Genomic DNA, 25,935 nt, shown 5'->3' with positions numbered 1-25,935 from the left:
CTTACACACACACACACACACACACGCACACACACACACACACACACACACACACACACACACAGGCACAGTCATACAAGTGGAACAGATGTTGATTGTTATGTGCAATTTTATTTTATTCATTTGCATTTAGGTGCTCTGGCAATAATACTTATCTAACATTCGTGCCTATAAAACACATTGAATTGAGTTGAGATTGAATTGAGAGAGAGAGAGAGAGAAAGAGAGAGAGAGAGAGAGAGGAGGAGGGGGATCCCTGCTGTTAGAGGGAGGGAGGGATGGATGGAGGGAGGGAGGGAGGGAGGGGTGGTGCTGAATGAACAGCTCCTCGGCTCATAAAGTAATCAGAGAGCTTCCCCGGGTCGGTAGAGCAGCACAGCCATGAGCCAGCCGAGCTCCCCGTCCTCCAGAACCGCGCAGAAACTTCGGGAGTCCCGCAGCTCGTCGCCCTGACAACCCCACGATGAAGAGGCAAAACGTGCGGACCCTCGCCCTCATCATCTGCACCTTCACGTACCTGATCGTCGGCGCGGCTATTTTCGACGTGCTGGAATCCCAGAAGGAGACGACCCAGCGGAAAGAGCTGGACGACAGGCGGCGGGAGCTGCTGAAGACCTACAACTTGTCCACGGACAACTTCGACGAACTGGAAACCGTGGTGCTGCAGCTGAAGCCGCACAAAGCCGGAGTGCAGTGGAAATTCGCCGGGTCGTTTTACTTCGCCATCACTGTGATCACGACCATAGGTAAGAGAGCGGCATGCCTGCGAGGCTTTGAAATCTGTTCTTTCTGCGAAAAAAAAAAAAAAAAAAAGAAAGTTCATATAATGGGTAATGCTGTGTCGGTTTGTGTTAAATGTAATGTGCCTTATGTAAAAGAACTACTGTACGGCCCATAGTAATTCTATAATACATTTTAGATACCATCCAAATATCATATCAAGACCCTATAGGAATATTATAGGAATATGATAGCGATACCACAGGCTTAGGTGATAAAGAGGCTACCATAAAGTACGATAAAGTCTCCATAAACTCACTACTGAATACCATAGACCTACTATACATAGACCTACTACAATAATTATAGGAATATTATAGAGATACCATAGAAGGTTAGAAACAAATACCATAAAATGCAATAAGGTCACTATAAGCTCACTATTGAGTGCAACAGGCACACTTTAAGTCCCTGTAGGAATATTATAAGTCGTAACACCATAGGCATAGCAGAGAAAGAATTATGCTTTAAAGTGTGGTAATGTCTCCATAAACTCATCATAAAGTACTATAGACCTACTATAAGTCCTTATAGGAATGTTATAGGACTATTATAGTGATACCATAGAAGGTAAAACAAAAAAATACTATAAAATGCAATAAGGTGACTGTAAGCTCACTATTGAGCACCACAGACACATTATAACTCCCTATAAGAATATTATAGTGATTCTTCATTAGAGCATGCATGAATTGGCAAATAGGCCTAGAAATAATCAGCAATCAGTCCAGGAATGGGACTGGAGAAATTACTGTCTTGCCCCAAAACTCATTAATGCTAATCATCCTTATCTTGGCTTTTGGAGGGCAGTCAGAAGTCATCTAAAAGTTATATTTGTGTGGAATAAGCCTTTACAGTGTGTTATTCCTCTTGATTTGAGAGAGCAGGATGAGGTGCTGATGGCAGCTTGAAACCTCATTAAAGCAACATAAACTTTGTGTGTATAGCTTTCCGCAGACTGGGCAGAGGAGAGCGTCTTTTAAATTCAACACAGTGAATGTGGTTTCACAAACAGGTTGTCATTGTGATCCTGTTCACTGGAGCCTTTCTTAAAGTGCAGCATTGAAAAAAGGGCCATCTCAGAGTCAAACCTCACACTTAGCCTGACGAGCCTCTCCACATCTGTAACTCTCCTGCATATACCCAAAGATTGACATTAGAGGGGATGCTTCAGGGAACTATAGCTACAAGCATTTGTCATCTGTTTTGCTCTCTCATGTGTTTCTACGCCATGAGGCTCCCAGCCCCTTCACTTTATTACACAGCCTTAAAACTCAGCCTACTTGCTCTAGTAATTGGATTGCACCTTTACTTTACTCAGTGCTTTGCATATAACTCTGCTCGCAACTGCAATTATTCCCATCATATGTTTAATTTAGTCTCGCATTTCAAATATTAGAAAATGAAACCAAAAAGAAAAGGACGAGAGGAATGCTTTATTTGCCATTGTCTTATAATTGATGTGAGGCTGTTTTTAATCTTCTGCCTGCTGAATTTAATCAAGCATACTTCTAGGAACAGTTCGAACAAATGAAACAAGTTTAGATTTTAAACTTAGGTTCCCAAGCCTCCTCCGTTACCTTCAACACCTTCCTTTCAGCCATTTACACCTCCGTCCTTATCACCACCTCCCACCTGAGCCTCCCTCCTGTATTTAGTGACCGGGGCAGTTGTCAGTAGTGACCTGACTTGTAACACTATCACACGCGGACGACTAATTGGACGCTAACCCGAACCCGGGTGTCTGTAACCGCATTCTGTAATTGTGCGCCCAGAGCCTGCTAGCAACACAGTGACTGGCGTTTCACTCCGCCATTAAGTATTAATGACAACACCAGACCCTCGCTGTTCCATTGGCCTCCTGGCACACACTGTTAACACTCTGTATTCTGTACTGTACACACTATATCACACAGCCATGACCCACTGTGCACTCTGCATACTGAGACGCAAGACACAGGGCCTGACATTTATTTTTGTTGTTGTCCATCAGTGGCTTATTTGTCTTCTCCAGCTTTCTGTGATGTATCAGAAGCTAAAACCAGTTTCTACCATCAACTGAAGTATGAATATAGACATAAACTTCATATTTCTTGTCTTGAAATTAGGATGAAATCAAGGGTAAAGTCATTTTAGAAAATAGATATGAAAACACAGTGTTCTCAGTATACTGTCATTTTTATTAAAGGTATCAAGACTTTGTAGCAAAAGAATGGGAATGCGTCAATCTGAAGATGACTATTTTGAAATTCGTATCGGTATATATAGAATACACTTTCAGTCCAAGTCTATGATAAAACATAATATCTTGGAAGGTTATGAATTAATACAGGCTTCAATTCCGTGAATCACACATTCTGATCTATTACTAAAGTGCATAATCTGCACTGCTCATCCAGTGGAAACAGCCTGGACATGACAAGATCTGGCCCCAGCAATGCTCTAATAATTTAACTGGAGTGAAGAAGGGAGGAGAAGCTGCAATCAGTAATCAGTCATCACTTTCCACATACTAAAAGGGAGGGTGGGTGGGGGGGGGGGTGGGGGGTGGGGGGGTGATGGGGTCCATTTACTCACCAACTCCAGGGAAAGATCGCAGCGATGCAGGGAGGAACACCACAAGGGGAAAATAAATGAGCTTTGAGCGTGAAGAGTGGCTGGAGATCGGGAGGCTCTTTGCACGGAAACAGTTTTGATAAACTCCGGGGGGAGCTTGAACATTGTACCAATCACAGTCACCCCTGCATCACCCCCTCCAACACACACACACACACACACACACACACACACACCTCCTCTAGGGGTGACCGGCTTGTCATTGCCACATCAGTTGTACTCTGCCTGTATTGTGGGTTGAGGGTCATCCAGACTGCGTTAGGGGGACAAACACACAACACAGATGATACCAAAACACTGCCTTCAAAATAAGACATGGCTCATACCCTCCGTCTGTTACACGCTGCGGTGTGTGACAGTCTGACGAGGCAGAAACGGGGTAATTCCGGGACATGTGACCCATTTTTAGTTGAGTTGTTCTTTGTGGGCAGCTGGCTTTGTTTATCCATGTAACACAGTGTCTGTGTAATACTTCATATTACAGCCTTGTTTACGCCAGTTCATTTGACTTCTGACGGAGTGTTAACAGCCTTTCTCCCTTTTCAGCAGGTCTATTTCTTCAGGGAACGGAGAGAATGAATCTTGTGAAAATGAAAAGGAAATACAATTTGACTTCTGACCTTTTGTCTCATATCTAATCTCTGAAGTCATTAACTTACAGAACAAAGCAATTTGTAATACTAAAACACTAAAATCCTCTACAGTTCTTTGCCACACAAACACCTTCTTCATAATGATCCATTTAGACTTTAAACCAAACCTTTTCTGAGTACGACTCTATAAATTCAACATATGGTTGAGGTTAGAAAAACATTCATTCAAAATAACACGGTTTGCTGGGAATATTATTATTGTGAATCACCTCATGTTGTTTTCATTCAAAGATCATTTGGCTGTTTGCCTGTTGCTGATTCAGTAAAAGGCAAATCAATATGCTGATGGAAGAACTTATGATGCTACTGTTGATATTTACTCATCATCCATAGTATATGAATCTGTCATCTGTTGAGGAGAAGGGAACTGGATGCAAATGGATTCAGAAGATGCGATCAGTAGCCCAAAGGAAAAAGTCCAGTCCTGGTCAAAGTCCGGTCATACATGCTCAGCAAATCCCCTCTGGCAAACTAAACATAATGTTTCCATACTGTATGTCGACTGACAATGCGTACAACAATTGATCATATTCTATTTTCACCGCCGAAGTAAACAGCATGCATGAATCCATTTGCACCAGCCGCATAAGAGGAGGGTTGAATTATTAATGGTAATTACTTGCATTAGTATCATCATTATTATTCAGTTCAGCTTAAGAGGTTAGTGCAGTAAGTGGTTGAGCGGAAGAATGTAACTCTCACCGGCTGAAGTATTCCACATGGGCAACAACACCTCATGTACAAGAGCCTTTACCGCTAGACAGAGGGATGGAGCCTTTGTCAATTCTCGCTGGGGTGTTTTCAGAATCGAGTAGATAAAAAAGATGGCAAAACAGAAAAAATATAAAGCAGAAATAAAATAAAAAATGTGTAACTGTGGGCATTTTGCCATATTGACATATCAGTAGTGTTTCAAAGATTAAAGGATAGAGAGTGCTTCTATTGGGTTTTGGTGCTCTTTGGTTTGGGGCTTGTTGCTGAGTGAAAACAAGAAGGAGTTCCAAGGCACTCTTCAGGCAATACTTTATAGAGCCTTTATTTCATAGCTAGTTCAAAGAAACCTATTAAACATAACTCCAATACCTTTCGATCACGCTGTGGCCTTCATCGGGGAGAAGCACACCAAACTACACGAAGAACCTAAGACATCTAAGAAAGTTCTTCATGCAGTTTGGCGTGCCTCTCCCTGATGAAGGCCACAGCATGACCGAAACACGTAGGAGTTGTTTTTACTCTGTTCTTTTGAACTAGCCATGAAATAAAGGTTTGAAACTTTTTCGCCTGAAGAGCGCCTTGGAACTCCCTCTCTTTTATGTCAGTGGTGTGCGCTCTGGCAGGAAAGGCACCGTCTCACGATGCCTTTCCCCGAATTTGATCACACACAGACATGGCAAAACTCTAGAAGTAAAATGCTGCCATTGACTGAAGAGCAGTGTCGGGGTCAGCTCGCTTTAAATGCAACCGAAAAAAACAGAAAAACCTATTTCATTAAAAAAAATGTTTCATACAGCCTATCTTGAATGAATCAATTGAGAGCGAACGCTGTATCATTAACCGTGGAAGAGCAGTTTCACTTTACAGTTTAATTGAATTGGAGGTGAATTGATCCCGGCCCCGCTCGGGAGTTGGTGCTGCGATATGAGTGAATGTGGGGGATAATGTAACTGTAGCCTTGCCTGGCTCTTCTTACATAAAAGGACACAAAAACACAGCAAATTGCCTTGCATAACCCAGTGTCGTGCTCTGTGCGGTGAGGCGTCCTCCTCGCTCATCAAGGAGACACACTCGGATTAAATGTGACATTGCGCTGTTTGCCAAAAAGTCCAATTTCCAGGAAAGTATAAAAGAATGCTTCTTATCTAATCGATGCCCATGTATTTTTGAAATCACACAATGGGCTTTTCACTGGTTCCAAGGTCCCAAAGGTCATGAAATATAATCAGTATGAAAACTTGAATTCAATTAAGAAAGTGTTTTTTTGTGTGACAAGAGCAGTGCAAACAGCATCTGTGAGTCAGTGCTGCCACGGGGCGATCGGGCTCCGCTGAAAGGATCAGAAAGCTCTCTTTATGCTGTGGTAGTAATTTCATTTGTGTAGTGCTATGTCACTAAGGTTACAAGAAGGTTAGAAGCAGCAAAAACAAAGACATAGCCATAAACCAACATAGTGGAACAATAGTGGAAAGAGAGACATCATTACATAAAAGCATGTCTGTAAAAAACAACTCTTCAGAAGTTATTTAAAGCTGCATTAGGCAACTTTGCACGTTGGCGGCTCTAAATGGCAGCAAGAGGTAACTGAATGAAAACTGTTTGAATTTCAGTTCCCAGAAATCCTGTATCATGATGCCAGTAAACTGCACACAGCATGTTTACCCATCCAGCCGGTCTGTGATGCTTTACACCAAAGGATACCAAAGGGACAAGAGAGGCAAACGATCTAACGTTGGTCCAGCTTTCTCTGGACGGAGCGCTGCTCAGTGTGGTTTAGGCGACAGTTTGGATTTCACTCCTAAAGGACTACTCTGACTTTTTGGGAGTTTGGCAACATTGGTCACCTTACCCAGCATGCGATGAAAAGATTGGGACCATCTCCGTCTCTGGTAGATAGCTCTGTCCGATGTGCATGCTAACACTTTAGCATTCACTCTAAACCTGCCAGGCTTGTTTAGGGGATTGGTAAAATAAGCATACATTTCAACAAAAGAATTTCAATGGCAGCAGATCTTTCTTCTCGCGAGACTTCAAGCGTAACTTGTTTTGTTTACACACAAGGTGAGCGAAGTTTGCCAGACAGCTAAAGTTTTTTGCACTGTTGATTCGGAATGGACTTCACTAATGATGAAGATTGAGATTTTGTTTTCTGAAGTTATGACTCTGCAGGCCATAGAATAAAAACCAATACCAACTTTGGATTACTAAAAGGTTTATCTTCATACTTTGGATAATGCTAGTCGCCTATGATTACGTAACATACTGTATGCTAAAGCGTTAGCATGCAGACTGGATCGAACCACATAGCTACTGGAGACACAGAGATGATTTTGGTGCCAATCCTCTCGTCACATATTGAGTAAGGTGAAACTCCCAAAAAGTTGGTCTAGTCCTTTAAGTCTTGATTCGTCAGAAAGTGTCTATACCCAACACCAGAAAATCAAATAGAGCGAATCTACAGGGTCTCAATTACGGGGGATGGGACACTCTTTTCCACTTTGTGATTTGAGCCGATACGACGGGTGTATTTTTACATATGAATCTTACCTCATGCAGCTTTGAAAGACAACACTGCTTCGTCTAGCCTGAGCTCCTCGGGAAGGGCATTCAGACGATGGTCGTTTTGTTGATTTGCATGCTGGAAGTCCAGTATGGTTTCTGAATTTTAACACTTTAACAAGCTATGGGCCTTAATGGAGCCAGCGGTGCAGAGTTGAATGTGTTTCTTTTGTTTCTTTTATATGGCGGGACTTAATAACTTTGGAAAGAAGTGCGCAACACAGATATAGTTATTATTAATCTTACTTAAAGAGCCATAAGGGGAAGAAATACACACTGGTACCTCGACACCTTCCCCCTGTACACAGCCTCGCAGCTAAAGCAAAAGAATACTTGACTCCTACATGTGGATTTTTGTATGTCATCTTTTCAGCAAAAACACCTTACAGTGGTGCGTACATATTTAACATCACTGGCGCCAATGGGAGTCAAACCCCTATCTCTGGCAGTGTTGGGTCCATGCTCTACCCATTGAACTATACAAGGCTACAGAGAGAAACGATGAAACAACCGTAGCTATTATTGGCCGAGAGAGCTTGTTGATGTACAGGATCTGAGGGAGTAATGTCTGAGAATGTTGATAGAAGTGACGCTCATTCCTGGTCCTGCTCAGTTCACATGACCAGGGAATGTTTACCTATTGTACGTCTGCTTTATGCTCTGCTGCCTCAATGGAAAGTTGAGTGCTTGCCTGACTCACTAAACAAAACACGGCTTTGTATTTATTAGACTTCATAATCCAGGGGGAGCTGATTGGAGCTAAACCAAATAAAATAGTACACAGTAGTGGGCTCTCTGAATCTCTTTCACTTGGTGATGCATGTTGAGTCTATTCCAGGGTATAAATAGACACGGCATGATCTGTACAGTATAAGATATATAGTCTGGCAGACCAAATCCTAGTTTTCCACTCTGTTAGTTTTATTTGATCAGAAATGAGAACTCTGCCGTCTTTTTTTTTCTCTGAATGAAAGAAAGTCTATAATCTCATGGCCTGGAATATTGAATTATGTGTCTCTCCATGACCCAGAGCTTTAGTGAGGGCCGGACAGGTAGAGCCGTTTGATTAATGTCCTAATCCTTCCAGTGGAAATTTGAGATTAACCAAGTCGTGTCCCAGCTCTCCAGAAATAAGATATGTCTACAACTCCAGCAACAAAACATGTATTGCCTTGGTTTATATGGGACACAATACAGGTTATTATCCCAAAATAAGTTGAATGTTTGATATGATTTAGAGAATTAATTTAGCTACCTCATATTTTATAACCTGTGGACCATAATCATAAAAAAAGACATCAGTGCCCAGTGATTGAGGCACAGAGGAAAATGAGATATGTAGTGTGAACCTTCCCTGGTCTGTCTGGAGTAAACTGACTGGTTGTAAAATTGTCTCTTGGACAAGGCTGGGTCACTAGATGGAGTTTCTCCTCCCGTGACCTGAAAAGGAAAGGTATTGGAAACTTGTACAGTGCAGGCAGTTGGGGTATGATTCCAGGAACCCGGTAATGAGGCCGGGGCTACTGTGGCTCAGTGTTATTGCGATGGAGTATGGCTTTACAGGGAAAAGTTCAGGATTTGTAGAAAACCTTTCCTATCGGTCACTAATCAAACCCACTCTTATGACATTCAAGCAGATTTCTTTCCAGAGATTTTTGTCTCCCAGAAATTAACATGAAACTCCTGCTAGCATTTGTTGGCCATGCTGCTGCAATTGCTATGAAAGCATTAGTCTCAAAAATGTATGCGATCCACTATGCACTGTTTGAAAGGACTTACATTGTGTTTAGCAAATTGTGTAGAGCTGTGGCTGAAGCCGGTGACAAAACACAGTATTAGCATCTGGACATTTTCATCAGCGACACTTTAGAGAGACAATACTCCATCCCACATTGACTTGCAAATTGTCTCTGCTTATTTCAAGAAATGTTAATGGGAAATTTGCTCTGAGAACCTCACGCGAGTGTATGTTTATATGTGTGTGTCCTAGTTGTATGTGTTACTGCGTGTGCACTCTCTCTCCTCCCTCCACTCTCATATGCAACCTGCAGCTAGAGCCATGGAGCCACAATAATGTGACGTAGTATATAATCCCACAGCACAACACCCTCCCCCCCCACAGCTCAGCGCAGACAGTTACACCCAACAGTAGAGAGAAAATGAGAGAAAATGTAAGTATGAAAAATATGAAAAGTAAAATCCATTGTGTTTAAACCAAGTTTCCTCCAAAACAACAACAAAATTGCCAAACGCTTTGAATTAGGACTTTCCTCATAATAAGAAGATGAAGTGCGATATAACCAAAACTGGGACCCAAAACCTCCACTGCTATAAAAATGCTACACACTAGCTAGTCACACAATGCCACATCCACGCTAGAGACATTCCCCCGAGGAATACACAATGTCATGAAACACGGCTCTCGCAGATTTCTTTTAGTTAGACGGGAGGGGTTTCTGCCAGCCTGCTGAGTGCTGATTATGCGCCCAGAGCGTTGAGCTGTCTCCCCGTCTCTGTGCCCAGAGATGGTGTAGCGGTTCTGACCTCCGCCTCTGTACGTCCTCTGAGCGTTACTACTGTCTCAGTACATGCAAATGCTAAGGGAAGTGGGCTGTTTCCAAAAAAAAACTCTGTCCACACCCTATCTCCAGTACAGTAGGCCTCTCGGCAGTGTGGGAAGCTTCTAAACACTGAAGTGAGAGGTGAGGAGCTAAATCTGTATGTTTATGGTTCGCCCAAAAAAATGGATAGCTTTCATGGCTGTCCTTATCATAACAACCTGAAGTGATTTCCTCACAACTCACTGGCGTTTGACGGCTCCGACCAAGTCCAGAAAGGGGGGTGGTGTTGAGTTCTGTTGTATTAGTTTTACATTACTCCAGCTGGCGACGAGCCGTGGAAAGATTTGGTCCGACAGTGCCAAGTCTGTAGGTTCGCCTGGCTCATATATTGTCTCCCAGGGGAATTTGTTTTCCAATTTGTTTTCAGCATCTGCTTAATCTCTCAACGAGCCAACCTGGATGAAGTGGACTGTCACACGCTGGGGGCCTAATGACAATAACAATAACAGTGATAGGTGAATCGTGTTTACCCCCGAGGCCCGAGATAGGCGCACGAGCTTATGATTGCGCATTCAATATCCATACAAAACAAAAGGGCCCCGCGGTAACCCTGGGCTAAAACAACGGGCCGCTAACCCCTTTTTCCTGTGGAATAATCCAGATATCACAGCTGTCAGAAGTGATGCGTCTGCTCTCCTGGATGTGTGATGGTGAAAAAACGGTGCCGGGGTATTTATTGCTCATGGCAATTTGCACGACGGGTAGCCGAGCGAGCCGATTGGTCAGAGGCGCGTTCCAACTGTGCTGATAATTCCAATAATGAAAGTGGTTGCTATGCTAACTGTTGCTGATAACCAGTGGAGCTAGTTGGCGATGGCTCTTGCTTTCTCCTGTGTTTTTTTTTATGTTGAGGAAAAAGCTTTCAGACAGTACACAGGCATTGTAGAGAAGCCAGAATGCCTGAGGGAGCATTCTTAACTGGGATTGTGGGTATTTTGGTGATGCTTCACAGTCACTCCCATCATCATAGTAAAGAATGCTTTCTTGGGTACTATTGTTAGTGTGGGGCACAGACCTGGGTCAGATGGCATTTGCAAATCCTTATTATGGTTGTTTTAGCCCATATAGGTGCATTTGCCACATAAGAAATAACACAAAGTATAGACAGTCACAAACACAAGAAGTCAACTGAGTATTCCTTCCTGACACTGCATACTGGGTCGTCGTTATAAATAAAACTTTCTTATGAATTGACCTGCTGGGGAAATAAAAGGTAAATAAATCTCTGGTGCTGATGCAGTAAACCCCAGCCATCTAGCTCTCTAAGTAGGTTAAAGCAAATGCTCAAGATGTATTTGCAAATACTGTTTGACCCAGGTCTGGTAAGGCGGAGGTGGAGCTGATGCTGTGTCCGTCCCCTCTGCTCCCTGTCTGTCTCCTCCTGCCATATGGGCAGCCTGAGGCGGCGGCTACCTCACCAAGGTGACAAGGAGACATGCACAGTTAAAACTGCAGGACCATACAGGGATAGTTTGTACGAACTTAGGGACACTCACGTAAGAGATTAGGAATATCTCTTACATGTATGCATTTCACGTAGGAGGAGCCAGGAGCAGATAGGGGCTCAGTGCATTGCTCAAGGACACTTTGACAGGGATGGACACACTTTGACATTGATCCATAGTAAGAAGGTGGTGTAAGCACATCCAAAATCCTGACCAGGTGCTTGGTACAAAAGGCATGATGAAGGTCAGTTGAGGTTGAAACTGAATAAACCTCTAAGTGAGCATTAAGCATTTCATTGAGATTGCTCTGTCAATCATGAATCAGGCTACTGAAAACAAATATTGCCACCAGATAAACAAGAAATAACACCTTGCACATCACAGTATAAGAGAGCCAGGAGGGGCAACAAGGCAGGCAGTGCAGTCTGGGGGTCATATAACACCTTAGTAAGATCCATTACCTGATTTAATTGCATCTGAAGCCAGTGGTCATTATGCCAGGTGCCGGCATCAGTCCTATGCGTCACGTGATATGACATGTGATAGCTTTACAATGTGGCACAAAGCCCAGTCAGACAGTTCAGACAGTGTGCTGATGGGTATCCATGCCTCCAGTATAAAGCCAAACACCTACACACAGTCTTGTGCGTGCCTGTGTGTGTGTGTGTGTGTGTGTGTGTGTGTGTGTGTGTGTGTGTGTGAGCGTGTTGCAAAACACCCACACATTCTCTCATATGGGTTTGCGTTTGTGTGTGTGTGTCAGATCTTGCTAAAATTGTATTTGAAAATAACTACTGGTATTTGTTTTACCCTGCTTGGAGCGCTAGATGGATGGATTTTACCACACAGGACAACAGAATGAATGCCACAAAGTTTAGACTGTTTACAAGTCAGTTTAATATAGGCCTACCTTTCTGTAATTTAATTTCTGTAATTTATCTGACACTATCTGAACTGTCCTAATGCTAACCCCACCCACCAGGTGCTAAAGGTTAGAAGGTTAAAACAAAAGCTAAAAATATTCTGCTATATAACACAATTTGATCCAGGTCTTGCATGTAGGCATGTGTGAGAGAGGGGTGAAGTAGAGGTGGCAGATTCCTTTTTCCACCTGTGGCTGGTTTCACAAAACAGCTTTTCTGATAAAGATTTCACTTAAGGCTTAACTTCCTTAAGTTCAGGAAATTAGCTAAGAGAGTGGCAACAAACATTGCAACAACCGATTCTTTTTGTAAGAAAAGCTTACCCTTACAAAAAAGTAGTAAACTTGAATTGTATTTTATAAAGTATACTTAAGTGTAAGAAGTGTGCTAACTCTGGTAAACTATTACCTTACTTTTCAGTGTACTATTTTGTTACTTGTTGGTAATAAGTTGTCCCACTTTTTTAGTTTATAAAATGTACTTGTAGGTATAGGCCTACTTTAAGTTAACTTTAAGTTTATATCTGTATACTTTCAGTATACTTGAGGTTGACTCATACAAATACTAAAAGTTAACAAAGGTAGGTTACACTTGAACTTCTTGTGACTTAATTGGACCACTTTTACTTTATTCAAGTATAGTTGTAATATCATTAAAAGTACAAGTAAGCCTATAAATATACTATTCTCAGTACCTATTGCAAAAGTGGAAAAGTATTCAACAAGTCTATGTAGCATTAAAATTACAAGTACAAGCCTAAGTAAACTATTCTCAAGTGTCGCTTACCTTTTGAATGTACAAAAAAAGTAAAATGAAAGTATACTCTTATTAAGTTTTAAAGAAGTATACTAACAGTGTACTAAAATAAACTTTTTCTAAATATTCCACAGTTGCCAAAGTAGACCTAAAAGATTCTTCTGTAGCTAAAGCTATCGCTGTTAGCTAGCTAACCAAGTTATAAACACTACAGCTAGCAAGCCACAACTAATAATGTTGCTCCAAGTCCTGTGCAAGTTTGCCAGCTAAAAAACAGACTGACTGCCAGTCAAATCATTAATCTCGCAGCAACTGCTCATCAGGTAGTGTGTCCTTTGGGTTATTCTTGTCACCAAACACCTTCTTGGCACAAATTCATTCTCCTTGATGAAGACAAGTCAGTTAAAGTTAAGTAGCTGCTAACTCTTCGTTGCTAAGTACAATTGTGCAATGCCTAACTGATTTTAAGGAATTACTTAGGATAAAAAACAGTATGAAACCGTGTGTATTTAACAACTTTAATCAAGATGCCTCATGCAACCGGGCACTGATGCTTATCATTGCGCCTCCATGTCGTTCTCTCTCCCTCCATTTAATCCGGGGTTGCTCTGTACTGCGATCCTTTTCGCCGTGTAAACCGATCTGTGCGTATCTGCCAGACTACGGTGTGCCTCCCCTCACTGCGCTGAGCAGATGTCAGTTTAGGCCGGCATCTGCTTCCTGAAAGCCACTCACCAGCTGAACCGGGTCCAGAGCGTGTATGCATGTATCAGTGGATTCAGGTGGCAGAGGCAGATGACTGTGGTGTGCAGGCTGCAATGAAGCAAGGGGGAATACATCTCTTTGAATTAGAGAACGGGGGACAGACAGAGGGAGTGAGAAAGAGAGAGGAGAGAGAAGGGAGGAGAGATTCAGGTTTGGAAAGGGGGGGAATGTGAGTGTCAGGGTTGGAGAAATAGTCAGAGGGACAAGAGAGGCAGCAGCTATTTTTAAAAAGAGCATTCAACTGAATAAAACATTAACCTCCTGCAGTACAAATTACTAGAAATCACAAGGCAGGCAGAGAATACCCATGTCAAATTGTAGCGGTCTTGTCACGAATCACCACTACATGTTTTTATTTTGTTTTTGTTTTTCCTTGACAGTGCACTGCATTATTTTCACATGCGATTTCTCATACGCGGGACTTGCATCTGATGCAATGTGTCAGGATGAATGGCCATAAAATACGTTGTTTATGCTCTACAGCATTAGCTGCCTTTCACCATCAACTGTGGCAAAAACAAAAAAGACGTTTTGAGCCAAAATGGATCAAAGGCAGTTAATAGTGTGTGAGCTTTAGCAGTCTTCTCCCGATTCACACTTGCCCCAGTTCCTAGCCTAGATGTAAGTGTGTCTCTGCTCTTTATATATTCCACAGTGATGCACAGAATTATGCTCATCATCATCATCATCATCATTATCATCCTCATCATCATCATCATTATCATCCTCATCATCATCATCATCATCATCATCATCATCATCATCATTTAGCCATGTGTGTCAACAGTAATATACATAACTCTAATTATGCATACTGTAGTTTAGGCTCATCAAGAATGCAGTATAATATTGGTGTTATCATTCATGTCATTAGATATCCATGCTTGTTTTGATTTAATGTATTATATCGATCAATGCAGTAATAGGCGGATGTGTTTACATTCTGCGCTTCTGCCAGCTCTTCATCACAGGGAAGAAGCATTTAATCCCCAAAGCAAGAAAAAGTATTTCAAATTTCAGCATCCCACTACACATATATGTATCTTTCTCTTCACTTTTTCTCTCAATCCTCCCCACACAGGCACACTTCTACAGCGGAGAGCACAAATGGAGCACTTGAAACAGATCCGTCTGTTATTTGAGTTGACCTCCTAAAAGCCTGCAACGAAATCCCAACTCAGAGTTCCTACATTAGCAATGACTACAAATTAAAGACTTCCTACCCTCTAGATTAAGGTTTAAATCTTTAAAAATCTCTTGCTTTCCTGGTCTATAGAAAGAAATGTTTTTGTGTTTTATTCAGTTTAAGAAAGCTACAGTGTAGGGCATAACTAATGTATTCAAAATTATATTTCTGCATTCCCTCTCAGCGTTGTTTCTTTTCCTCTCATCTGCTCACTTCATTTCCCTTCATCTCTCCTCTCCTCTTCTACCCTTCCCTCCTCCTCCCCCTCATGTCGCTGTGTACCTGGACCCCATTTTAGCCCAGCTGTGTTGTGAGTATTAAAACATGTCCCTATCAACTGTGTATCAGGTACATAAATCACGTGATTTATTTTAATTAGCCAACCCTCCCAGGGATCTCACACTCTGTTTGGAATGCCTCGCTCACTGACCTCATGGAAAACTGCATCCTGCCAAGGTTTCCTCTCATATCCCCTAAAAAGGAACCTAAGGAGTAAGTTTGGAAATAGACTCTGATAGGGATTTTTTTTTTTTTTTTTAAACCAAAACAGACGAGGATGGACGAACACAGAGAGACCCGAGTGTTGCTTTCGACAGGGATCTTAGTCGGGGTTTTCGTGAACGTATACAGACAGCGTGTGTGTGTGTGTGTGTGTGTGTGTGTGTGTGTGTGTGTGTGTGTGTGTGTGTGTACATTCAGTTGGTTTTGGTTCAAGTGCGTGTGCAGTGACAGCGTCTGTGTCCATCTGTGTCTATGCGTTATATAGTGATGAAAGAGGTGTTTTGTGGATGCGGAGGGGGACTGCCGGCCAAGTCACGACTCTCTGATCTAACCCCTGGTTGCTTTGGTCTTTAGGCTTGTGATGCATTTGTGCCGGGGCCTCAGCTGCGAGCTGGAGGAGAGCACATGCTCCCAGGCCCGATTTGGAGCCCACAGAGGGGTAACCGAGTTAAACTGAACCCAGACAGACGCTTTGCCAATGCGCTGTCTCCTCTGGCATTACATCAGATTGCTTGTGATAAATGCATCCCGTATCTCTCTCTCTCTCTCTCTCTCTCTCTCTCTCTCTCTCTCTCTCTCTCTCTCTCTCTCTCTCTCTCTCTCTCCCTCGCTCTCTGGTTGGACAGGGTCATTGTTCACTGTCGGGCCATAATATGAGAGTTTGGTCACACAGGCAATCTAGCTTCTCTAGTAGTCTCTCTTTAAGCAGTTAAGCATTACCAAGTGATTTATTCCGACCATTTTACAGTCTGCTGACAGCAAAAGCAGACAATTATGTGGAAGCTGACGTAGCTCACATCATTACAAGCATTCAGCACTACAAAATAAAAGTTTCCTTGCAAATATTTTGAGGTTGAATAGATTTTGATGCTGCTATCTGCATCGTTTTGTGACCCAAATATCTTTTTGATATCAGTTCAAAAGCTGTTTTAATACTGTGCCATATTATCATATTGTGAAAATGCTGTGTTCTTTTGGGTTGATGTGGAACCTGCAGGGCATAAGGGGTTGGACTTGGCCTCCTCCTGCATGTCGCTGTCTGTCAAATGCTGGCTGGCTTTCATTTGGTTCAATCTAAAAATACCTGGTTTGGAATGTATGAACATCTTCACCTCTCTGTGTGTGTATACAGTTGGCTTAGCTATGGTTATTCTGGCAGCATTGCATTTATCTTTGCTTTGTTTTTTCTGCTGTGATGATTTAACAGTCAAATGATCCCTTCTGTTGTTTTTAGATTGAATATGAAGTATGTTTTTGTTTTTGTTTTTTTGCAAATTTTGCAACCATGAATAATGGCATCAAAATTTTGGTCTCTACTCATGTGTACCTACCAGCTGCAGCACTGCCCTAAATTAAAATTATATCAAATCATCAAAACAGCAGCTTTGTTCCCATTCAATAACAACTCATGCAAAATGAATGAAGCAAACACATCTTTTTTTCTAGATAGATGATTGCACTCATTGACGTTTAGTATTGACGCGCTGTTCCAATAAAAAGTATTCCTAGAATTCTTTGCTTTCACACACATGGACATTACAAAGAGGTTTGTAGCAGCTGTCAGCGAGGCCTTATGGGTCAAAAGCTGGACGGGCTAATGGAGGGAGGTGGGAGGGCCAGAGCCGTGTTTGAGTGCCTGAGTAAACAATTGCGGGGTCGTCTGGAGTTTGAGGTGTCCGTGACTAAAAATTGATGGGGGTCTGCGGGTCCACGCTTCAGATGGAGATGGGACATTAGGCGTGGGAAACGCCACGGTCGACTTTTAACATCTTTGGGTGTGATCCATGGAAAGGCTCGAGGCGATGAAGCGGACAAGACTTTACAGTGTGCTGGGTTGAATACTGATAGCTTTGGCCAGACACAGCTGGAGATGAGAGAGAACTGGAGAATGCATGCTGGGAAGGAGAGAGGGGGCTGCTGCTCCGAGACCGGCTGTACCAAACCAATGACATGGGTGCTGTTTATTTGTACAGCGGTATTGAACATTCCCCTTTCTGCGCACGGTATTTTAGAGATGGCGTCAAAGCAGATGAGAGTGACGTCACACTGGGGCTGCAGTGGCCACCTGTAAGTTGAAAACTAGGCTACCCATGTAGGGATGAATATTGTGACTCTGTGGAACACCTGTGAGCACGCTCCTCGCCTTGCAGATGGAATTTGTTTAGTCACCTTACATAATGCCAGTCATGTCCTCTAACTAATTACAACTATTCCAGTTAGCTTCAGTAGATGGTTTTAGTAAGCTGCTTTATGAGTACTTTCAAAAGTCTGTACATTTGCTGAGGTTTTGCTTACTTGGGTACATCATTTACAATAAAATACCATTCTACAGAAATTGATAGTAGTTTTGTTGATATGATTAAGTATTAAACTATTAAAACAAGTCTCTAGCTTCTGAGCTACACTAAGGATGTCATTTAACACATATGTGTGTCTTACATACATACATTTGTGTTACTTTTTAATGCAAGATATGTTAAAAACAACATATGTTGTGTTAAAATGTGTAATCATCTGTTATGTTGAAAAGTAACAAATGTGCATTGTACCCAAGAAGAAACAAAAACGTGTTAAAAAAAGTGTATGGTGGCCTGTAACTGGCACAAACTATAAAGTACATTTTCATAATAGAGCTGAGCAAGCTAGCTAATTAGTGTGAGTGTCTTGAAATGGCAATGGGTGGGAGATTTTGTTCCAAAACAGAGTGCAGAAGGTAAACTCTGAAAGCCAGAAATCTCAGCACCTGTAATAATCAATGAATGATTTGTATTGTTCAGCAACCCTATCAACCTTGCATAGATATATTAAGAGTCATCTTACAAACCTGACTTATTGCCCCTTTAAAAAAGGACCATATGTAAACTTTGGACTGACAATGACCGACCAAGTTACTCCAGCCAGTCAGGATATTTTTTAGGTTTTGACAGTTTTGGAACATGCATAAACGTTTGATTATTTTTGCTTGACAGTAAACCTTTAGGTAAGCTTTTACATTTACTTCAGTCATTTCGTAAAAAAAAAAAAAAAGAGTCAAATTTAAAAGTGACTTGAGTAAAATGGAACCTAATGAACAGCAGCCTACTACTTTTTCAAGTCAAATTTCCAGTAGCCTTTTCACCTTTGCCTGTCAGTCTCGAGCGGAGGGCGACACCACACGCAGACTGTGAGTTTGACCCAGCCCCGGTTCCTCTGTCTGGTAGATGAGTGGAGCATCCAGCCTGGCACTGCCTGGTCTCCGGGGCGCCAGATGTCTGAGGACATATCAGTCAGCGCCGAAGCCCGCAGTCCACAGCCCTGCCACCGGCTCTTCTGCTATCGAGGCCATCTCCTCGGCTGCTCCTCTAGAGACTCTGTGCTGTGGTGCCTTTCCATCTTGTTGGATATATGTATTCAACATGTCAGGTTTCATAACATACGCTTTGTTATCCCACCGGTGTCCACATGCACAGTAATTATTTGCATTTTATTTCAGCTCATTGGCGTCTGAAAACACCTATTTTCTCTTTGTGTTTTATGCTATGTTGTGGACATGTGACCTTTGTTATTTTTAGGGTTTGAAGAGCGTAGCCTTTTCACAAATTCCTGCTAAATTAGCCTTTGATAGATTCACCACCCCTTTGAGAATCCTGCCCCATTATGTGAGGTGATGTGCTTCCCAGAGTTGATAAACGGGTTGTGCTCCTCATCTTGCTGGCGAGAACAAATTGTGCCTGGTAATCAATGAAAATTTAATAGAGTGACAGAGAACTGGAGCCCTAACAGGCACATTATGCCATTCTTTGATGTATTTTCAAAGCCTCTTTTTATCCCTACCTAATTAATCAGTATAATGAAGACTTTTAGTGGGTGATGTTTTAGAGACAGACATCACAGGGAAGGGACTGTACACTGAGCTCTTCATCTTCAGAGAGGAACTAGCAATCACAGGACCAAAAGGCGAAAAGTCACACAACGCCAAATAAAATCATTTGCATTGCTGCAGCTGAGTAGTGTTGGAAGATATCAGAAATTTAATTTAGAAAATCTGAGTGAAGGTTAATATGGCCCAGCAAATGAATAAAGCTGTGCGCCCATCTGCTAAAGTGAACATGGGGGGATTAAAAATTGTGAAATGAATTAGAGGACAAAAGGGAAAAAGGTGTCACGGGCCTAGACTGAAGACTTGAAATTAAAACTCAAATTACAAAATGTTGGCAGCCTTTTGGAGTGGCAGAGATACCAAAAGGATTTTTTTTTTTCTCTTTGTAGAATGGTTTGTTTTAAAGGATTTAAGTTATGGCTGGCCTGTTGCTACAGGCATTAGCTTAAATGATTGGCTGTAAATTATGATCCAGTAATGAGAGGCAGCAGTGAGGAGGGAATGAGAGTTCAGAGTACGCTGCACCTGTGTTCTGCTGACATTTATCAAGCCTTCTCTCCTCGTTAGTTTTGCCTAATATGTCTTTTGAAGGCTCTTATCGCTTTTCAAATGTTATGCAATTTTCCTATTTTCTTTTCAGATGATAATTGTGGGAATTAGGTTATGAGACAATAAGCCTCAGGTTGCGGCGAAGTCTTTGATGCCCCTTTTATATGTTGCAACAATCCTTACACAAATTGAGAAATTGAGTTAATTTTAGAGGTACTTGATGTTCCCTTAGAAGAAAACCTGATAGCCTATAATTTCCCAGATGTCGCCTCCCCGTTTTTGCACGTCTATCCATGAAATATGTGTAAATATTTACAACCATTCCTTCATAATGACACTGCTATTTTAAAACACAAAGTATTGAGTATTTGTGCAGTCACACACGAGTTTCCAACAGCCGGACCAAGAATCAGAAGTCCTTCAGATATCAGTCAAGCCTCTCACTGGCCAGTTGCCTTTTCGCCGTCCAGAGAGGTGAAGCAGCACTTCTACTCTGCCAGCGGCGATGACTGTAATCCATGTTAACAGAGTGAGCGGCCCGGGTGGCTTTCCTCCCAAGCCGCGGAGACGTCCTGTCTCATGGTAACTTTGTCATCGTTGGGAGAGCGGGACAGGAGGTGTGGGGGCGGGTTGAAGGGGGGGAAGAGGAGAGGGTGAGCTTGTCATACGGGCCTCTTCACTCTCACACAACTGGACTACTGGCCTTGTCGCCTCCAGCTCCTGCGTCTGTTGTTGATGAGCGCCGCTGTCACTGCGGCCGTCCCCTCGTCCCGCTGAGCGGCTCCCTGGTCCTGACAGCTCCTGACAGCGCTGCAGCCCAGGCAGCGGCTCCCTGCTCACCTGAACCCCCTGTCTCTCTGACACCAAGGACACATTCCCCGACTTACTAGTCAGTAGTGCGTACCCTCTGAACCTACAAGGGTGGACATAGTAATGTTACCAAAATACCATACTCATGTGGAAGTGCTGTGACTTTACTGAAATTTTAGTAGTAGTAAAAGTAGAAGTAAAGAAAAAATCATTTTTGCACACGTAAAAGTCTTTTAGTGACAGGTGTGTTGGACAAAAACCAAAAAGGTACATACTGGGAAAGAAATCAACTGTTTGCCTGATGAAGGTCCTATGACCAAAACTTTGCAATAAAATATTATGCAAGTGTAGACAGTGTGCGGGATTATATAATTTTATTATATTAAAATTAGTAAAAATTTCCAGAATGCTTTCCAGAAAGCATCCCAGACCTGCGTCAAATATAGCTATAACACATTGAAAAGATTCATTATCTTTCTCATCGGTTTTTTACCCTTTCAAGTAGAAGAAAGCATGCTACTTTTCTTCAGAAAATTATATTTCTCATATATATATATTCATGATGGAGCGATAGTGCACATTAACATTCATAGACCGGAGCTGAAAGATGGAGGAACGGACAGAGCTTGTCCATATAGACTGTTGCATTTTGGATAAGCAGTATCCGCCAACAGTCCAACATAACAAGAGTCAAACAAGGGGCAAAAGGAACCTGATTGGTTGGTGCTGTCAGAATTGAACATGTACTACAGATACTAAGGTTGTGCTTAAGGTCATCAATTGGCTAGTGAATCTGTTGATGAATCCTTACCATCGCCCCCTTGGTAAAACGGACTGAATGTAATGGATAGACTTCTCATCAGAGCAGGGTACTCATCCGTCATCTCCCAGTCTTCAGAAAATGGGATGATGATTTCTGTGTGAGGATGAGACTAAAAATAGTCAATGGCATTGAGAGGCACAATGTCTTTTCACCTCTGAAAAGGTGCTCAGACCACGGGCCATTTTTTCCCCTCCAAGTGGAGATACATCAATTGTAATGGCTCTCACTTTGGCAGCACAACTGGGAAAGCTTTAAACAGATTCGGCACCAGACAGACAGATGGCTTAACCACACAGGTCGGCGTGACAATAAAACCAGAGCCCCAAGAATTAAATCAACCCCCAGAGTAATTACATTCAAACTATTGGTCAGCTTTTTCCATTTGCTGATCCCATTGTTATCAAGGACACATCTCTTGGCCCCTGCATGCAACAGGTCCACATGTGGGAAATGTGTTTCAATCGCCGATGATGTTGCGTACGAGGGCCCCGTGTCACATGTGGTGATCGGGGTGAGGAGATGACGTTATAAACCAAAGGTTGACACTTAACCTGAGATGAGCAAGCATCCATTGTGAAGTTCACGAGCTCTGTCTTCCCCAACAGTGTTAGTGCATACAGAATGAGTCAGCCAGTATCTGAAAGACAGCATGAGTCACACCATGTCTGAAATTGGCTGGTGGTGAACAATCCCTAATGTACTCAAAGTGGCTATTTCAGTAACTGCACAGATCACCGATGATATGTTTATTTGCGGTTTCTCAGCTGTTCCCAGTTTTAAGGTAAATGAATGAACGGAAAATTCCTCCTCTGAACTTTGACATGACAGTGTACCATGCCACAGTGTTGGGCTCTTTGCTTAATTAAGCCTGTGTGTTTTGTGGGGAACCTTTAGTCTTTTTTTGGGCTGTGACACTGTTCAGATGGCCCAGGGGAACCCACACAAAACCACACTGCTGATTTTTCCATTATGCTGCGAGGTGTCCAAAGATAATCCGAAGATTCTAAGCACTGCAGTGAAACTGATCCATGAAAAGAATGATTTTCTTACATCAACAAAATAAGCACCGACATTTGCAGCAACCGACCCTATGGTGTCCTGTTTTATTTGGACAGGAAAAACGTGGAGGACTAATTAGGTGCAAATGTCTTCACTAGCACAAGCCACTCCACAGAGACCAATTGTCAATGAATTATTCAAGCTCTCTCTCCCATACACGACATCAATACTTGGCCATCCCCACCACGCTACTGTGCATTCACATCTCCACTTGCATTCTGCCACTGTGAAATGAGGGGAGTCTGAATATATCAGAAGTGCTGCTCTAAGAATACAAATCATTTGTTTCCGTCCGCTCCAGCCTTGACTATCTTCCCAGCCTCCAGCCATTTCTTTCTCAGACCCCTGTCCTCGGCACTGTAGATTTAATTAGTTCTGCCCCAGTAACCCTGTGCCTTTCTGTCTGTCTCCCTTAGGATACGGCCATGCAGCCCCCAGCACAGATGGAGGGAAGGTGTTCTGCATGCTCTACGCCCTCCTGGGCATCCCTCTCACCCTGGTCATGTTCCAGAGCCTGGGCGAGCGAATCAACACCTTCGTCAGGTACCTGCTCCACCGCCTGAAGAAGTGCCTTGGCATGCGGCACACTGAGGTCTCCATGGTCAACATGGTGACCATCGGCTTCATATCCTGCATGAGCACACTGTGCGTGGGGGCGATGGCCTTCTCCCACTTTGAGGGCTGGAGCTTCTTTCATGCCTACTACTACTGCTTCATCACGCTCACCACCATCGGCTTCGGGGACTATGTGGCGCTGCAGAACGAGGAAGCGTTGCAGAACAAGTCCGAGTACGTGGCCTTCTGCTTCATCTACATCCTGACGGGCCTGACTGTGATCGGAGCCTTCCTCAACCTGGTGGTGTTGCGCTTCATGACCATGAACGCCGAAGACGAGAAGAGGGACGCCGAGCAGCGGGCCCTCCTCGCACGCAACGGCCAGGCGGGCAGGCACCTCCACTACGCCGTGGACCCGGCCTCATCCTCCTCCACGCCTTCCGGGTGTGTCGGAGGTGACGCGGCGGGAGGCGGCGCGGTGGGAGGAGGCGGTGGCGGGGGAGGAGCGGCGAGCCGAGGTCTGCGTAACGTTTACGCCGAGGTTCTCCACTTCCAGTCCATGTGCTCCTGCTTGTGGTACAAGAGCAGGGAGAAGCTGCAATACTCCATACCCATGATTATCCCGCGAGACCTCTCCACCTCGGACGCCTACATGGAGCAGGGAGAGGCGTTTTCCAACCCCCTCCACTCCAACGGCTGCGTGTGCAGTCTGCAGCGCCACTCGGGCATCAGCTCGGTGTCCACCGGCCTGCACAGCATCAACACCTACAGAGGACTCACAAAACGCCGCAGCTCCATCTAGAGACCGGGAGGACTTAATGCTTTAAATCAAGTCCCACTTCTGTCTACCATGTGGGGAGGACTTTGCTACTGTGGTACTAGATCAGCTATGTCAGGGGAGCACAACTCCAGTCCTAAAGAGACCCAGTCCTCCTGGTGTTGGCTTCTTTCTGGTACTGAATAGCCTGGTGCCTGCCTCTGTGTGCTGCACTCCGCTCTAGTCTTCAGACTCTAGCCATATACTGAACTTCCATTAGCCTGTAAGCACAAACCATTTAGGACTAAGGTAGTTACTGATGTCATTGGTAAAATAATGCTAATGGTTGTTTAAGAAGTATGTGCATTCATTACTCAAAGTCTGAATCTGTTACTGTTAAAAGGCAGGGAAAAAAATAACGTGGCTCTCTTGGACCAAAGTTCTGCACCTCTGAATTCATAATATTGAATTCAATGTTTTCAGCATTCACTGACCCTTTTGCCGTGAGATTGACTTAAATCTTCTTCCAATATGACAAAGGACATTTTACACTGTGAGAGATATTTTTATGAGGGACCGAGGGAGTATGAACTGTATATAATGATCCCCTGAGAAAAAAAACAGAACTTTATTTTATTGGAGAGTTTGAAGTCCGCTTTTTCCACAAAGACTTAAAGGAAACTTCAGCTGTAAGTATTATACTCACTGCAACGAAATGAAAAATGTGTATATATTTGGACACTTCATTACTGTAGTTGTTAATGAGGGAAAGCCTATTTTTTCAGTGAAAGTTTTCAAGAGCAACTCAGTCTATTCTTCTGTGTGTCTCTAACTGCAGTTCAGGTTCAAGCCAAACTTTTGATCTACTTTGTCCGTTTTCCTTTCAAGAGAGAACTTACATTTCAGGCATTTAACTGACACTTTTGTCTAGAATGACTTACAATGAGTGAGCAGGTAGGGCTTCAAGGACACTTTGACGGGACACATGACTGTTGCGGGAGTCGAACCTGTGACATCGCGGACGCAGGACGGTCTCTCTAACCACTAGGCGACCCTGCCACCCCTTTCAGACCTCACTGTTGTATTTTGTACAAATCACTCTGAATTTCTTTTTAATAGTTTCTTCCCGTGTATCAACCTGTTTTATGTACTTGTCTGTTTGTCATATATGTTTTCATATAGCACAACTATATTCTGATAGTTTAACTTAGAGCATGTAAGCTCACTTTGTGCATAGTAGACAGTCTTATCTTATTCACTGCTGCACTTTAGAAGATTGTTGTATATGCTTTAGGGCACTGGAACTCAGTGCACAATATTGATTTTTTTTTTTTTTTTAATGGAATCACATTATGTTTTGTTATGTAAATGATATGCCCTAATTAATTCTTTCTTGTGTTATCAGTCTGAAATGTTTGACTAAATACGTTACTGATGATTGAGAATAGTTATGGCAGTGCACCTCACGAATAAAGGGCCTCAAAGTTTGCACCTCATGCACTTAGGGGGTCTCTGCTCCAGCCCCACCTAACACACTTGATTCAGCCAATTGAGGTCTTTATGCAGTGTTAAATTTTGGTTTTTGTTTTAGCCTTTTGACTGAAATGTTTATCAGTTTTAGTCAAGGGTTAGTTATGTAATCTATTTTTAGTTTTTGTTTAGGTTCTAGTTCAAAATGTCTCAATATTTTCGTCTCGTCACCTTCATTTCAGTCATTGTTTCCATCCTATTTTTCTACTGAAACATTCATATTGGCTGCAACATGCCCATTAACAGTCTTCAGAATCTCTGAGTACTCTATGGAGGGACTTGCACTATGTGTGTGAGAGCTGGGGTGGGGCAGCAGGGTGAGAGGTGGAGAACATGTGCACTCTTTCTTTAATTGTGATCAAACAGAATTTAACACAAAACGATACCTTATCAATTTGAATGTCCATTGGTCAAATAATTTCGGTCCCGTCACATCATTGTTGACGAAAATGCACATTGTTTGGAGTTAATAGT

The 25,935-nt window shown here is 42.8% G+C and overlaps 1 protein-coding gene across 1 annotated transcript; it reads left to right on the top strand.

Annotated features, from left to right (window-relative positions):
- The first annotated feature begins 463 nt into the window (after positions 1 to 463).
- Positions 464 to 23,976, top strand: kcnk3a (potassium channel, subfamily K, member 3a). The gene is made up of 3 exons (XM_071919112.2): positions 464 to 746; positions 23,036 to 23,563; positions 23,660 to 23,976. The coding sequence occupies exons 1-3, from the start codon at positions 464 to 466 to the stop codon at positions 23,974 to 23,976; spliced, it is 1,128 nt and encodes a 375-aa protein (XP_071775213.1).
- Positions 23,977 to 25,935: the final 1,959 nt, after the last annotated feature.

The sequence above is a fragment of the Centroberyx gerrardi genome, chromosome 18 (genome assembly GCF_048128805.1).
Source record: "Centroberyx gerrardi isolate f3 chromosome 18, fCenGer3.hap1.cur.20231027, whole genome shotgun sequence".
NCBI classification, from domain to species: domain Eukaryota; kingdom Metazoa; phylum Chordata; class Actinopteri; order Beryciformes; family Berycidae; genus Centroberyx; species Centroberyx gerrardi.
This window is presented reverse-complemented; position numbering and strand designations above follow the sequence as displayed.

What these genes read in the sequence shown, in the direction of transcription:
- kcnk3a (XM_071919112.2), top strand. Translation starts at nt 464, where the DNA reads ATGAAGAGGCAAAACGTGCGGACCCTCGCCCTCATCATCTGCACCTTC. An exon ending in CACTGTGATCACGACCATAG is followed by an intron (nt 747 to 23,035) that starts GTAAGAGAGCGG and finishes TGTCTCCCTTAG; the next exon opens with GATACGGCCATGCAGCCCCC. An exon ending in CGCACGCAACGGCCAGGCGG is followed by an intron (nt 23,564 to 23,659) that starts GCAGGCACCTCC and finishes GCGCGGTGGGAG; the next exon opens with GAGGCGGTGGCGGGGGAGGA.